Source organism: Protobothrops mucrosquamatus, unplaced genomic scaffold (assembly GCF_001527695.2).
Source record: "Protobothrops mucrosquamatus isolate PMUCROS unplaced genomic scaffold, P.Mucros_1.0 scaffold2739, whole genome shotgun sequence".
NCBI lineage: Eukaryota > Metazoa > Chordata > Lepidosauria > Squamata > Viperidae > Protobothrops > Protobothrops mucrosquamatus.
The window spans coordinates 132,410-147,923 of NW_015388780.1; the positions used below are offsets into that span (position 1 = coordinate 132,410).

At 34.6% G+C, this 15,514-nt stretch overlaps 1 protein-coding gene across 1 annotated transcript in view; it reads right to left on the reverse strand.

The window, feature by feature from the left end:
- LOC107296300 (contactin-6-like) overlaps nt 1-15,293 on the reverse strand; it is a gene marked incomplete at its 5' end in the record, with an annotated part of 37,387 nt that extends 22,094 nt beyond the window's left edge. The window contains 4 exon segments of the mRNA XM_015825647.1: nt 1,270-1,419; nt 1,500-1,643; nt 2,747-2,867; nt 15,189-15,293. Of these exon segments, the coding sequence (XP_015681133.1) occupies nt 1,270-1,419; nt 1,500-1,643; nt 2,747-2,867; nt 15,189-15,293 (520 nt within the window).
- Nucleotides 15,294-15,514: the final 221 nt, after the last annotated feature.

Sequence of the window (15,514 nt, forward strand, 5' to 3'; positions counted from 1 at the left end):
GAGTGATTAAATGATATATAGCTTTTAAGTAGATGTATTGGTTTTTAATTAATCTTAATTAATTTTATTGCCTTATTTGAGTTAAAGTAGGTATATATTGTTAGTATTATATTTGTTTAGTTAAATTGTAAGTTAGATTTGGAATGATTTGTTTTAGTCCTGTATATGATTCCGGGAAGTTCAGGGGGGGAAGGGGGTTTAGAAGTATTAAAATAAAAATTGATGTACTTATATGTTATAATTGTATTGAAAAGAGGAAGCGCTCGGTTGGTATCCCGGCTTGCACTCGAGGAGGTAGTCAGAAAGAGGGGATGTAGAAGGGGAAGGAGGAAGGAGGAGTGGTTGTGGGTTAGAGGTAGGAAGGAAAGGCAAGTGGATGAGGGCGGAGGCAGGTCGGGAACTGCTGAGCGTTTCTGATAATGTATTGATTTGGATTGTTTTTCTTTGTGTATGTTTGTATTATAAATGCATCATATTACTTATTGTTTAACTATAAAAATTAATAAAATTTTCTTATAAAAAAAAAAGATAGTTGCCTGCAAGTTAGTATTAGGTAACTATGCTAATACTATAAATTGTATATATAATAGTATAAATGTGCTGATTAGTATGCAATAAAATTTACTGTCTTTTCCTTCCTTCCTTCCTTCCTTCCTTCCTTCCTTCCTTCCTTCCTTCCTTCCTTCCTTCCTTCCTCCCTCCCTCCCTCCCTCCCTCCCTCCCTCTTTCCTTTCCTTTCCTTTCCTTTCCTTTCCTTTCCTTTCCTTTCCTTTCCTTTCCTTTCCTATCTATGTACCTAAAAACCATTTTGTACATCTGTACAAAAGTAAGTTTAAGGGAGTTCAATAAGACATAAACTCAGGAAAATACATAATTATGTTCTGTAAAAATGTTTCATTGAAGAGAGATAATACCACAAGACACTTTTTCTTCATCACTCCCCTCCAACAGGTGGTAAGTGATCAAAAGAGAAGGAAAAAATTGTGACATCCTGGAAATCCTCTCCACTGTCCTGAATTTTGCCTTCCATTATGGAAGGGTTCATATTGCAATTATTAGGCTTAAATTAACGTGAAATAGTTTAGATGCCAACATTTAGCTGAAAATGGGAACAGAATAATATAAATAATTAAATACAAATAAACCGCTAAACCCTTTATTGTGTTTTGAAGGTTACTGAAAGGTAAACCATTATGATTTAATATTATGATGGGTAAAACTGTATTTTAAGAGCTCTTAAATCCATCAGTAATATTTTAAGTAGCTTACTAGATGCTTTAATTCTTAGTAGCTCCGATGGTGTACTTGGTTCCCCAATTCCAACAAGATTAGCAGGTACAAATTGAAACTCATATTCCACCCAGGAATTTAGATCAACCACCGTGGCTGTGTGGGTCTTTCCATTAATGACTTCAGGAACTTATGAAAAACCAAAAATAAAAGGGTTAGAGACAGACAGTTTCTGAAAACAGCATAGAATGTAAATCAGAAATGTGTACCTGTTGAAACTGCTTGCCATCCAACTGTCTGAACTGTGTATGTGTGGACAGGATTGTTGTTTTCTGCTCTGGATTTCCAATTTAGCACTGCTGTTGTATTAGATATGTATTCAATAGTAACCTCTTTTGGTGGGCCAGGAATGCCTTATTAAAACAAAATGTCCATGTTATTTTAGCAGAATTGTTTGAAATTCGGTTGTAGTTTAGTGTTTAGCACTAATGCACCTGATTAAAGGGGATTGTTTGAAATAAACATGGGAAATTCCCTAAGGGCTGAAACATCTTACATGAGTACCTACATAAAGTAGATTTGATTCTTTTAAATCCAAGCTTAGAATCTTCTTGATACTGAGGAAAAGCAATACTTGGCATATCTGAAAAAGAAGTCATGCTGACTAGGAGACGTAGTTCAACAGTCTGCTTTGCTAGCAGTTCTCCATCCTTCTCAAAACAATGCCATCTAAGATACACAAAGGGCTTTTCTCTCCACTTCTTAGGCAATCACACAAAATGATTCCCTTCTGTCTCTAGCCACAAAGTCCCTCCACTGGTCTGGGGACTGAAAGCAACACACCAGTGTTTCATGACCTTGTCAACTTTAAGCTGTGTGGATTTCAATTCCCAGTTTTCCCCAGACAACAATGGATTTTATAAATGAAATAAGCACTAAAACGCAAACTTTCATTTCTATTTCTTTCTGCTATTTCCAGCAGAACCAACTATTATCATATCTGCTAGAATACATGGTATCCTGTAGCTCCCTATCTTTTAATTGCTGTCTACAGGATATGTAAATTATTTTCAACCTACAGTAGGAACATGCCAAATTAAGTTTCCAAGATTTATATTTGCCACACAGCCACTATCAATTATACTTATGTTCTTACCTTTTTCTTCACTGCTACCCCTGGGAGTGGCTTTCTTTCCCAATCATATCTAAACAATTATATCTAAGCCAAATAAAATTTCAGTTTCCCTTTCCATTGCAGTCTTCATTATATGATTCAAGATTATATAGTTCTTGGCTCTAATTTTTATAGGTCAGCCTTTAGGGCAACATATATTCTCAATATAAAAGAGTCAATTGCCTATAAAGCAATTTTTAGTTTCAAGGGAATACATAACAGTAGGACATATATCTGAGCTATAGTTCATTAGTTATGCATATTTAATTTAACCAGCTCCCCTAAAATTTCGTGGTAGCATGCACGTCTATATAATTAGCTTAATTTTTAGAGTTTATGGACTTACCCTTACAATTATTTCTGGTGATGCTGATAGAGCGTCCATCAATGTTTGCACAATGCATGTATATTTTCCAGCATGATTTAGCTGAATATTTCTTATCATAAGATCCCCTACAGAATCCTTAGATAAAAAGAACAATTAATCAAACAGGATGTATTTCCCATAATGTATATTTTTGCAACTTGTTAAATATTAATAAAGATGCAGTTTTAAAATTGAATTATACATTAGTGTCATTCATTTTTTTTCATTCAGATACTTTTATTATAACTCCCACAAATAATGCCAACAATGAAAGCAAAAACTAAATGAATGTAAAGCAATAAGGCTTCCATTAAGTAGATTTTTGGAAACAGATTCCAAACTAAATCTTATGACTTAGAAGAAACATGCCCATGCAATGTATTTGGGGGACTTGGGACAAGTTATAAGTACACATCTAGTTTAATAAGATTTATCAAGCATTTTTAGACAGAGGTCCTCCATTCGTTCTAATTGTGGGACTGAGACAGCTCCTCTTTAGTTGTAGAAAAGAAAACGGTGTTGCTTAGATTGAATATTTCATTGATTACTGCAGTCACTGAGAGCCTCTGTGTTGGAAATCTCTAAAATCTCTACATTTAGGCAAGAAAAACCAAATGCACAGGTGTAGTATAGGTAGTACTTTGCTCAATAGTAGTAACTGTGAAAGGGATCTCACAGTTTAGTGGACAATCCCTTAAATATGAGCCAGCAGTGTGCTGCAGCTGCCAAAAAAGCCAACACAATGCTAGGCTGCATTAACAGAGGGATAGAATCAAAATCACATGAAGTGTTAATACCACTTTACAATGCCTTGGTAAGGCCACACTTGAAATACTGCATCCAGTTTTGGTCACCACGATGTAAAAAAGATGTTGAGACTCTAGAAAGAGTACAGAGAAGAGCAACAAAGATTATTAGGGGACTGGAGGCTAAAACATATAAGGAACAGTTGCTGGAATTGGGTATGTCTAGTTTAACGAAGAGAAGGATGAGAGGGGACATGATAGCAGTGTTCCAATATCTCAGGGATTGCCACAAAGAAGAGGGAGTCAAGCTATTCTCCAAAGCACCTGAAGGCAGAGCAACAGATAGAAACTAATCAAGGAGAGAAGCAACCTAGAACTAAGGAGAAATTTCCTGACAGTCAGAACAATTAATCAGTGGAACAACCTGCCTCCAGAAGCGGTGAATGCTCCAACACTGGAAGTTTTAAAGAAGAGACTGGACAACCATTTGTCTGAAATGGTATAGGGTTTCCTGCCTTCCAACTCTGTTATTGTTGTTGTTATTATATCAGCAGAAATTTGCATCCATTTTTATAGATATGATCTCAGCTGTACATTTGGAGGCAATGAGTTCCTTAAAAGAAGTCATAACAGATCTGTTTGAATAACAACTCCCTTGTTATAAGCAGTTTTAGTATGTATATTGGTGAAAGCATTATGCAGTCATGGTAATTCATATGCATAAATTATACTAGGAAGCCTAGATACAGTGATAAATACTACACCAAATATGTAGATTGGTAGGAAAACAAAAAGGATGTTGTAACATAACAATATAATGGCCATCAAGCTGGACAATAGTATAAATAGAGGACTCCAGTGTTTCCGACTTGCAAAGCTTTGAAAATGTCTGTTGAAAAATGTATTTATTCAGAATTCAACCAGTACTTATTTAGGGAAGCTAGTTAAAAGAAACATGATGTTTTTTCCCCTCTTCAGGTAGAGGGAAAAATCTGATTTTGGAAATGAATTGATACTTTGAATCAGGCATAAAATTCTCCTGAGATAGTGGATAAGTATCCTTTTGCCCACTCTGACTGGCCCTAAATGCAACAGGGAAAATAAAAAAAAATGTCTATCTCTACTTGCTTGTGTGACCCAAAGTTCAGCTGAAGAGACTATTTAGGTTGAAACCAGTTCTATGAAAGCAAGTAACATGCACTTTAAAAAAAAATGTATCTAGCTTCTCTGTCTCTTTCTTTCTCCGTGTATCAGAGTTTCATCTCATGAAGATTAAGGGTTAATCTTTCAGATCACAATCCTGCTTTATCTCTTTTTACCTCTTTAACTGCCCAGGGTGATAGACAGGTTAGGCTGCATGATCTGAATCTGAATTTCCAGCCAAGTGAACCTGCCACTTGCTTAAGCATAGCCTCTAAGATGCTGGGGAAAGGCCTACAATTAACATTTTATGTATCTTTCATTGTAAAGAAAAGGGATCTGGAAAACAGAATCCAGAAAATGCCACACACTGTTATTTTATTTTGTTCTACTATACTATGTTAAGCAGTTCAAACATGCATCCCATGAAATATGCATTCTTGCAGTCTTAGAAGAATAAAAGCCATCTATCTCAAAGAAGTCTAAAGTCTCTCTGGATATATCAGTCTAACCTGATCACATCAATTTCAATGAGCAATGCTGAAATGATCGCTTCATTTGACTCAAGCTGTTGTTTCTTATGAGTCTTTCTTTAAAACTTCCCTTTTCTCATTAGCGATCCGCTTTGTTTGCTATCTATAGGAATGTATCATGGAGCAGAACCTGTTTCCCCAAAAAATAAAAATAAAACAAAAATAGACAAAATACTCAGTGCACCTGAAATATAATAGAGATTTCTATCACCAAGGATAAACAGCCAAATGAGCAGTAGTAAATATTAGATTTGTTTATTAGATCCTGGCATTTCAGTTGAATACAATAAAGAAGCAATGAGGCCTGTAGCTAAGCAGCCCAACCTTCTCCAGAAAAGAACCCAAACAAATGTTCTTTGAAAATACTGTAATTGTGATATGTTATTATTTTCATTTTTAATAAAAACTTCAATTGTCAAATTAAGGCTTTCTTTACATTTTTTTTTTAAAAATGTAGTTGAAACGCCATACATAGTTAGGATCCATCTCTACTGTGTGCATAATGCTATTTACATTTAATGCTGATTGAAATCTAACCAGTTCCCTTTAGGTCATATGTAGTATCTATTTTAAACATAAATCATTGTCATTATCATCACTTTTTTATAAAATTAAAATGCCAAATCTCTCTTTGAAGTTCTCACAAATTATCCACATGATTTGCAAGTATTTCAGTTTATCTATGCTATTTGGTATAAAAAAAGATCTGCTAGCATTTGTGTACTGAGTGTGTGTGAGTGTACTATACTCTATGTATCTCTTAATTTATGAGATAGAAGCTACAACAGAGCTTCCCAGATTGCATGCTAGATGAGAGATCCTAGCTGGGATAGAATAATGTAAGTTTGCCTAGGGTAGAAATGAGCTTATTGTTGTGTTATACTAGTTAAAATGTGCCAAAAAACTGATCAGTATTGTGTCCTTGGTGTTATCAGGGAAATGCTAAATGTTTGCCAAAGGAAGCATACCTGGCTACTTAGAAGAACATACTTCGGTCCATGTGGTTATATGTCAGAAGAAATATAAGCATAATTTCAATGCAGTGGGAATAGTTACCTAAGAAGTGTCTGCAAGAATACAGGAAAAAAAAATAGGTTTAAGAGTGAATGGGTGCTTAAGGAATATGAATTGAATTCAGGCATGAGTGAGCAGTATGAGGATAGTATATTTCAGAAGTTTGGCCATATAAATAGAAAAAGTATCAACCACAAAACAAATATAAGGAAGAATAAATGGATTGAATTGGATGGGGAAGACTAAGGAAGTTATGGTTGTGTGGAGTTGATGAAAGTCCTCGAGTCCTGAAAGAAAGGAGTGAATAGTTTTTAAAAATCAAATTGCTTTGTATGAAGGAGTGTATGGCTATTATGCAAGCAAGAATGCTTTGCAAGGATAGAAAAGTATAAGCAGTAGTGCATGTGTAAATTAGGTTTAGCTACATTTTCTTTTTCTTGTGCCATCCTTCTATTGCTTACTTCAAGAAGGAATAGCCTAAAGGGAATGCATGTACATATGTGCACCAACTCTTTGTGTTATTTGTTGTGATCAAATGCATGACTTGGTTGTTTCAATTCAACTTAATTCACTACAGAATTTCAAACATGCAGTAAAGAAAGTCTGGTGAGCAGAGGCTTCATTTCAACCACAACAAGTTTGTACAGATTGAGAAAGGTAGGTGGGTTGGAATGGAAACAGGCAAACCAGCGACATTTCAAGAAAACTATACAATAAAGAAAGGTATACAGTGATAATTATATTGTTAACTTATAAAGTAAAATAGAAAATTATTTTTTTCATTTTTAGGAAAAGATATTGCTTTAATATTTTGAATAAAAAGTTAACTTTTTCTAAGAGGAAGAGTTTATTACACTATAAGACAAGGCATCTGAGATATATGTATTATCCTTTTATTTATTAGATTTGTATCACACTTCTCATTTAGTAACTCAAGGAGCATACATCCTGCTGTCTCCCAACAACAACCTGTGAGACAGATTGGGCTGAGATCTCATTCCCTTTTATTTATACCTGCAAGTGTCTGTATATAGTATGTATATGCATATATTCACACATAAACCTACACATGCTGAAAATAGTATAGTAATTAGATATGTAAGTTAAAAAATCATTAAAATGGGGCAAGGCACTTCTATAAGAATAAAAGACAAGCGTTGCTCTGACAGGAACAACAACAACATGATCTGGTTCATGGCTATTGTTTAAATGCAGATGATGTTATTTATGTTATTGCTAACTAGACTGTAGAACTTCTCCTATTTTAGGTATATTTGTTCTCTAACTGTTATGCTGCTTCCATAACAACCAATGAAAGTTAATACACTTGACTACTGAATTTATAAAATATGCTGAAAAGGAAAGGAAAGGAAAGGAAAGAAAGAAAGAAAGAAAGAAAGAAGGAAGAACTAGCTCAGGTTATACTTCAATATATTAACCACTATGTGCTGATCAGAATAAGCAAAAACTCAAATTTTAGTTGATTCTCATTTCACTGAGTGACTTTGGGAGAGTCATTTAGTCCTACCCATGCACAAGATTATTAGGGAAGAATAGGAGAACAAGCACCATGTATACTGCCTTGAGCTCCTGAATGTAAAGTGAAATATACTAATACATTAAATAAATAAGTGGTCTTCTGAATATCCACTAGAACATTCACACAGATTTTTTTAAACAAAGTAATTGTGGAAATCTTATAGGCAAGAAGTTCTAGTGGATACCATATTATTCATTTCAAATTCTTCAGTTCAGTTCAATAGGTTGGTCATTTTAGGTGTCCTGGTATAAGACTTCTCTCTGTAAATTCTGTCTCAGAACTAACTGTTCTTATTTCAACTGATCACAATTCTTCTGTTTTTATATATTAATTTTAGTAAAATGTAAATTATAACTATTTATAGTAATCATTGACAATCTTCAACTTTTCATACTCTCTTCTACCTAAGGTTAAAAGCTGCAAACATCTGTGATGAAGTGTGAAGGTATCATATTTCTGTCTCAAATTCTGTGTTACAAAATTCTTGAGATATGCTGATTTCTTTAGAAGAGAATCAATCTAAGCAGTTTTAATACTTGACCTTTTTCACATTAATTAAAACTTTGGCTTCATGCCATTCCTTGTGAATTGGTCTCTGGTGTTACATATTACAGCAGACACTCTGAGACATCATGTTATAGCAGTATTTTCCCCTTTGAAGGCACAGATGTCTAACTTTATAATTACCTATTTTCTCTTTAAGAATAATTTCTTGATAGCAATTTGGCCTATTGGTTTTGTAACAATTCCTGATAATCCCTTTGGAGCTGAACTATATCATCACATGGTAGTAGAAAATGCTCCGGCATGTTATCCCCAAATAATGTGTTAGGAATCTTATATTTGGAAAAGCGGATTTTTAGTTTTGGATCATAATTCCAATTCCTGTATTTTATAGATGATCAATTTCCAGAAGCTGAAATATATTTGTAAAATTCTGCTTTCCTTTAAAAGTAAATAGATCTTTGCTTATCTTATCCAATGGACTTGCAGAATGTTCATTTAATAAGTATATTTTCATCGATGACTGCCACAAAAATGCATTTCACATTTCCATGTAGATCTTTTCTTTTTTTCTTTTTTTACATCTGAATATTTTCTTTATTGTTGTTTGCCTACAGAGAGAATCTTGCCAGACTCAAGCAAATATCTCCAATAAGTATAGATTAATTATGTGAACTGCTAGGTAGGGTCCGACTTGTTCTCTTCCTGTCCATCAGACATTCCAAGATCTGCTTTCTCTTTTCAATCTGGGAAAGAGTCCCTCCCTCCTATGACTCCAGACTGGATCCCACCATAACCCTTCACACAAGCTGAACACTCTTGTTCTTCCTTTCCTCTTTTGCTCATTCTATTTTTTAATTAGGTTTTTTTCATGCTTACAATTCATAAGTGCTTAATAAACAACATGCTGTCTGGGTCTTAGTTTGATGATATATATTAAAATCCTAATCTCTATTCCGTTTTTCCACCCACTGGGAAAATACATCCCATATTTGAAAATATTCTCTGTCTTCTCTTTCTTTAATCTTCAATGTGAGTCTGCCCATTTCATTCCAGTATTTTCTTAATTATGTAATCTTCAGATGGTGTTTCTTCATTTTTCCAATGCCAATCCAGGTACATACCCATCATCTGCAAATGTGAAGTCTCCTATATGAGGCAACAATCTTTTCTATATAACTTTTATCCAATGAAACTGGAATGACAAATACCTGCCCAGAATACATATGTCCATCTTAACATTTCTTTAAACTGAAAATATTCTTTTACTTTCATACAACAACTTTATATTTTCTTTAGTTTTGCTATTTTAACTGGGAAACATTTTCATGCTGACATTTTTATCAATAAAAAGGGAGACTGGAAAAAGACTAAGTGATCTGCATTACCAAAGTTTTATGGAAGGGCTCTGGAAGAAAAGGTCAAAGATGGTAGCAGAAAGAAGAACCCAAGCTAGAAGTTCTCCAACCTATTTACTGGAGAATTGCAAATAAATGATATGAGTAGTCTAGGAAATAATGATGCAGAAAGGTGAATTTTTGGGAGCCTGAATTTTGATGAATCTTCCCTTAACAAAAATAACTATCTGTACTAGGAGAAAATGAAAATAAAAAAAACCTGGAATGTGAAAGGTACATGAACTATGAAAGTTGGATATAATTTATATATTTTTATTTATCAAATTTCTACACCTAAGTGACTCTGGATGGTTCATCATCAAGAAAGAAATGCCAAGGACCAAAATAGATATTCTTGGTGTCAGTGAAATGAAGTGGACTAGAAATCCAATGACTTTACAGGATAAATGAAAATGTCAACATCAAAAGGGAATGACATTAGAAGAGCACAGTTAATTAATTAAGAAAATTGCCAGATCAGTTGAAAACAGTAAATTAAAAAAGAGATTATTTAAATCTCTGGGTATGACAATTATCCAAATATGTGCAGCAAAAATGCATTCAATCAAGAAAGAGAACAAAATAGTGACTAGTGTAGATTAATTGGTGGTTTGGGTGCCAGGATTCCTCCCTCCCTCCTTCCCTCCCTCCCTCCCTCTCTCCCTTCCTTCCTTCCTTCCTTCCTTCCTTCCTTCCTTTCTTCGTTCTTGGTTTTGGTTTTATTATTCAGATTTATTATGGTTTGTGAACTGCCCAGAGTTATGATGTATCAAAAGGGTGGTCTTTTAAATAAAAGAATAAATTTATTTTCTGCAATATCAAAAAGAACACTGCATCCAGAAAAATACTGACAAAATGTCAATTCTATATGCAGTCAAAATAAAGAACAGATTCCACTTACTTAACTTTATGGAAAAGGAACCCAAATGGACTGGGAGAAGAAATGAAAAACATTATCAGTGAAATAGCAAAGAAACATGTCCTTATTTAAAAAACAACAACAACAATAAAGACAAGCAAATGGTTGTCAAAAGACACTCTCCAAATTGCTGAACAGAGAAGGAAAACTAAAGCCATGGTTAACAAAAAAGGTGGTGAATATACTAGAAAAGATAAAATTACTGGAATTAGTGTTGCAAAAAAATAAGAGAAAGACACCCCAACAGGAATTGTAAAGAGATCCAGATATTTTGGAGGAGGAAGTAGCATGGTCAATGAAACAACTACCCATGTACCCCCCAAAAAAACCCCACAAGAAAGCCTCTGGAACTGATGTCATGCTATCAAAACTGTTTACATTAGTACCACAAGCAACAATTACAAAACTATGGATAATCAATGGATGGCCAAAAGATTGGAAAAGACCAATGTTCATCAATCCCAAAGGAAAGTGACACAACTGCTCCAACTATCTGCCAATAGCTCTATTATAAGTAAATTTTCTTCCCAATTGAAGAGGAAGGCTCAGTCAAGTCCACACTGCGACTATTTGACAGATCACAGAATAAGTATATTTATATTCATCAATTATAGCAAAGCCTGCATTGAACATGAAAAACTATGGGAAGATATGAAAGAAATTGATATTCCAGATCATTTGATTTAGTTAATCACTATACGATAATTGAGGAAACCACTGTCAGAACAGTTTATGGAGACCCAGATTGATTGAAAATTGGAAAGAATTGTTGCAAGGCTGTACTCTATCCCCTTTTCTATTCAATTTATATGCAGAGAAAGTTTTTAGATATCTTAACTTAGAAATTGGAAAAAATTGGTGGCAGAAACATTAACAATCTAAGGAAGGAAGGAAGGAAGGAAGGAAGGAAGGAAGGAAGGAAGGAAGAAAGAAAGAAAGAAAGAAAGAAAGAAAGAAAGAAAGAAAGAAAGAAAGAAAGAAAGAAAAAGTTGTAACAGCTGAAATTGTATCATCAGGATAAAGGTTTATCATAATAAAATTGAATTAGTGCAGGAATGTATTTTCCTTTGTTCCAAAATCAGCTGAAGAGATAGTGAGCCTGAAAAATTAAATTTAGTACATCATTGGGCAATACTGTAATGATTAGCAAGAAGACCTAAAAATCAAGGACATCAGTGTTAATATAAATGCAGAATAGTAAATGTTATTGTTTTTCCTATAACTATGGTTATGAAAATTAGGTAACAAGAATGTGCATAGAAGAAAACCAAACTCCTTTAAGTTATGGGCTTGAAGAAAGTTACTGCTCATCCCTTAGAGGACAAAATAATAAATAAATGAGGATTTTATACAGTGCATCAAGCCAGAAGTGTCACTGGATGATTACATTACCAAGCTAAGGCACATTTTGGTCATATCAAATGATAAAAATCCTTAGAAAAATCAATTATATTTAGAATGGTTGGAAGTAATAGGACATGAGGTCCACAAAGATTGCAGTATATAGATACCATAAAAATCTAGAAAGAGTACAGAGAAGAGCAACAAAGATGATTAGGGGACTGGAGGCTAAAACATATAAGAAACGGCTGCTGGAATTGGGTATGTCTAGTTTAATGAAGAGAAGGATGAGGGAGGACATGATAGCAGTATTCCAATATCTCAGGGGCTGCCACAAAGAAGAGGGAGTCAAGAAGCAATGGATGGAAACTAATCAAGGAGAGAAGCAACCTTGAACTAAGGAGAAACTTCCTGACAGTTAGAACAATTAACCAGTGGAACAATCTGCCTCCAGAAGTGGTGAATGCTTCAACACTGGAAGTTTTTAAGAAGAGACTGGACAGCCATTTGTCTGAAATGGTATAGGGTTTCCTGCTAAGCAGGAGGTTGGACTAGATGACCTCCAAAGTCCCTTCCAACATTATTATTATTATTATTATTATTATTATTATTATTATTATTATTATTATTATTATTATTATTATTATTATTATTATTATTATTATTATTATCATTATATTGGTTTAAATCAAGAAACATTAAACAAAGTTATAAAACTTTGGAAAGAACGGGGAGAACAAGCCAATAAAGTCTCTGAAAGTGAGATGTAACTGACAGGATACATCAGTTACACAATGATTGACACAAATGTCCTGATCACTCTGGATAATTTCTTCATCTGGTGGATAGAATTAATGGTAGAATTTTTTTTGTGGAGTTCTTGACACTGTCTGACCTCGGTTGCTTGCTTACAGGTATTTCATTACTCAACTAACATCATAGTTGGATAATGAAATGTCTGGATGGAAAACAACCAAACTCAGAGAGCACCAAGAACTCCATAGTTCAACTAAGAGCTATAGATATTCTTTTCTATTTGTAGAGATTTTCCTGGACTGTATTGATCTCAAGTTAGAATGTTTATAACACCATTCATTCCAGCAACTAAAATACTCTAAAGAGAAGTTTTCACAATTTTCTTCAGTAGTTTGAGATCAAAAAGATTCTTGTAACCATACTGGTAAAAATTCCATATTCCAAATACCACAACTACTAACTTTTTCCCTATCCTTGCCTATAATTTTTCTGATTTTCATAGACATTTCTACAAATAATTCTGCGTTGGGATACCTGATGGTGGCTCCAGAAAATGTCTGAGGCTTCCTGACAATAACTTGGACATAGGCTTAATTTCTGAAATATTTTTTTTCCTGTGGTAACCTGTCCACTTTCACTCTATGGCAGTGGTGGGATTCAGCCAGTTCACACCACTTTGGCAGAAGGGGTAGCTAATTTTTTGTTGCCCAGGCCCAGAATGAACTTCTGGAAGTGGCATTCACACAGAGAACCGGTTGTTCACATACTGTATTTGAATCCCACTGCTGCTCTATGGTGTCAGTTCTGTTGTTGTTGTTATTTCTGTTCTAGCTTTTATGGTTGCCATGTATTGGTAAAATTTAGTCAGGAAGCAAGTCATGCATAGTCATGTAAATGTCCTTTGATGGTGTCCTGTAGTTTCAAATTTCGTCTGCCTTTTTAAATCAAATTTTATTACTCAGCTGACAGTACATATCCTATGTATGCCACCTGTCTCAGTTTGAGATTCATTTTGTCTGGATTTAATTTGATGTCCAACTGTGCAATCTGAAGGAAAGACTATACTTTCCAATAATGTTCTTTTTTCTGCTTCGGTAACATTTCTCCTTTTTCCAATGATCAGGATATCATTTGCAATTTCCTGGCTGTTTCCTCTGAAAAATACAAGGAGATGCCTATTGAAAGAAGTAGTGATTTTTATCAAAGAAAAAGTGTAGAGAATGTTGTCAATTGGATTGGCTTTTTATTCTATTTCACATGCTAGGAGCCATTGCTAACATCATAACTGGTGAATATTCAAGTTTGGAAAGATTGGATAGGAGGTTATGACACTATCTATTGGTTAACTGCATCATTTAAAAGCCCAGTTTAATAGCCAGGGGATTATGAAAATGTGTAATTTCCTTGATGGGTTCCTTACTATGAACAGGCTGCTTAACCAGGAAATACTAGATTTTGCTGCTGTGATTGTATTCCCTTTTTGCAAGCTTTTGAGTTCCTTTTAAGCAGACTTGTGTAATGCTAATGGAACATATTTTCCTCCATGGAAAATACACAGATGTAATAAGGTCAATTTCTAGTTGCAGTTTGCTTTCAGAACATCCTTAGTAGAGTCCCCATTTCTCTGGAAGGGAGTTTTCATGCTGTGGAATTTTGTATAATAGAGATAAAATTCTGATGTTGTATTCTGATTCATTGCTTGGATAACTGTGTTGCCAAAGAAGGCAGATTAGTCCCTTTCTTTCACAACTACAATGCAGGTCTGTAAGTTTTATTCTTTTTGGGACTTGTAAGTGTCAGATTACATTTCCCTGCTGTCTGCATAATACTCTTATTGTACATTTTCAGGAGGCAGCTGCTCGACCAAATAATTAGGCTAAGGTCTGTTTCATTATTGAGGAAATTTATTAAGTCCATTGACAATTATCCTTTCCTGTTAATCCTTGTCAGTTAAAATGATACTGCCAAGAGCGATGACAACTATATCAGCACAGATGTTAAGATTGAGGAGAGAACCTCAGCACCCTGGAGGCTCAGGTGATGTTCTCATCCATCTCTCCATGGAAAGGAGAAAGAATTTTTTTTGCAGATGAATGATTGCCTTCAGTTGTGATGTCAGTGGGAGCTGTATAATTTCTGGAGCTATGAGAGTCATTTGGATGAAAGACAGCTAGTACAAGATGGATTTTATTTTACTACTGTTTTGGTAAAGTATGGCAAATTTGATTATTTATTTATTATTACAGGTATTGTATTAGTCAGCTTTCTGGACCAGTGTTTCTTAACCCTAGCAGCTTGAAGATACAAATCTGAGTTGGGGGGGGGGAGTAATCAAAAACATCCCAACAGAACTGGTTCAAAAGTTCTTGGAGGCGTCTAGTGGTGTGTGGGCGAGCATTATCATGAACAACACCACACTGGAAGTCAGCATGCCCTGATGCTTGTTATGGATGGCTCGTCTGAGTTTTTGTAATGTTTCACAGTAGACTTCTGACTTGATGGTCGAACCACGCTCCATGAACTTCACTAGCACTACTCCTTTGGCATCATCACATTTGGTAGGATTTTCTATGGCGCCACTTCCAGTGTGGTGTTGGTTCATTTCTCTAGATTCTGTGCAATTAACAGCTTCCTGAAAGCCACAATACAGCAAAATACAACAACAATCAATAACAACATGTCACTAGATATTTTATAAACATAGCAGATACAAAATGATTAAAAATGGAAGTCCGGTAAAGTCTTGGCACATAATACACCAGATGTAACTGTGGTTGAAAAGAAGAAACTGTGCATAATTGATGTGGCAATACCAGGAGATATTAGAATAGAAAACAGAATTAGAGAAGATCA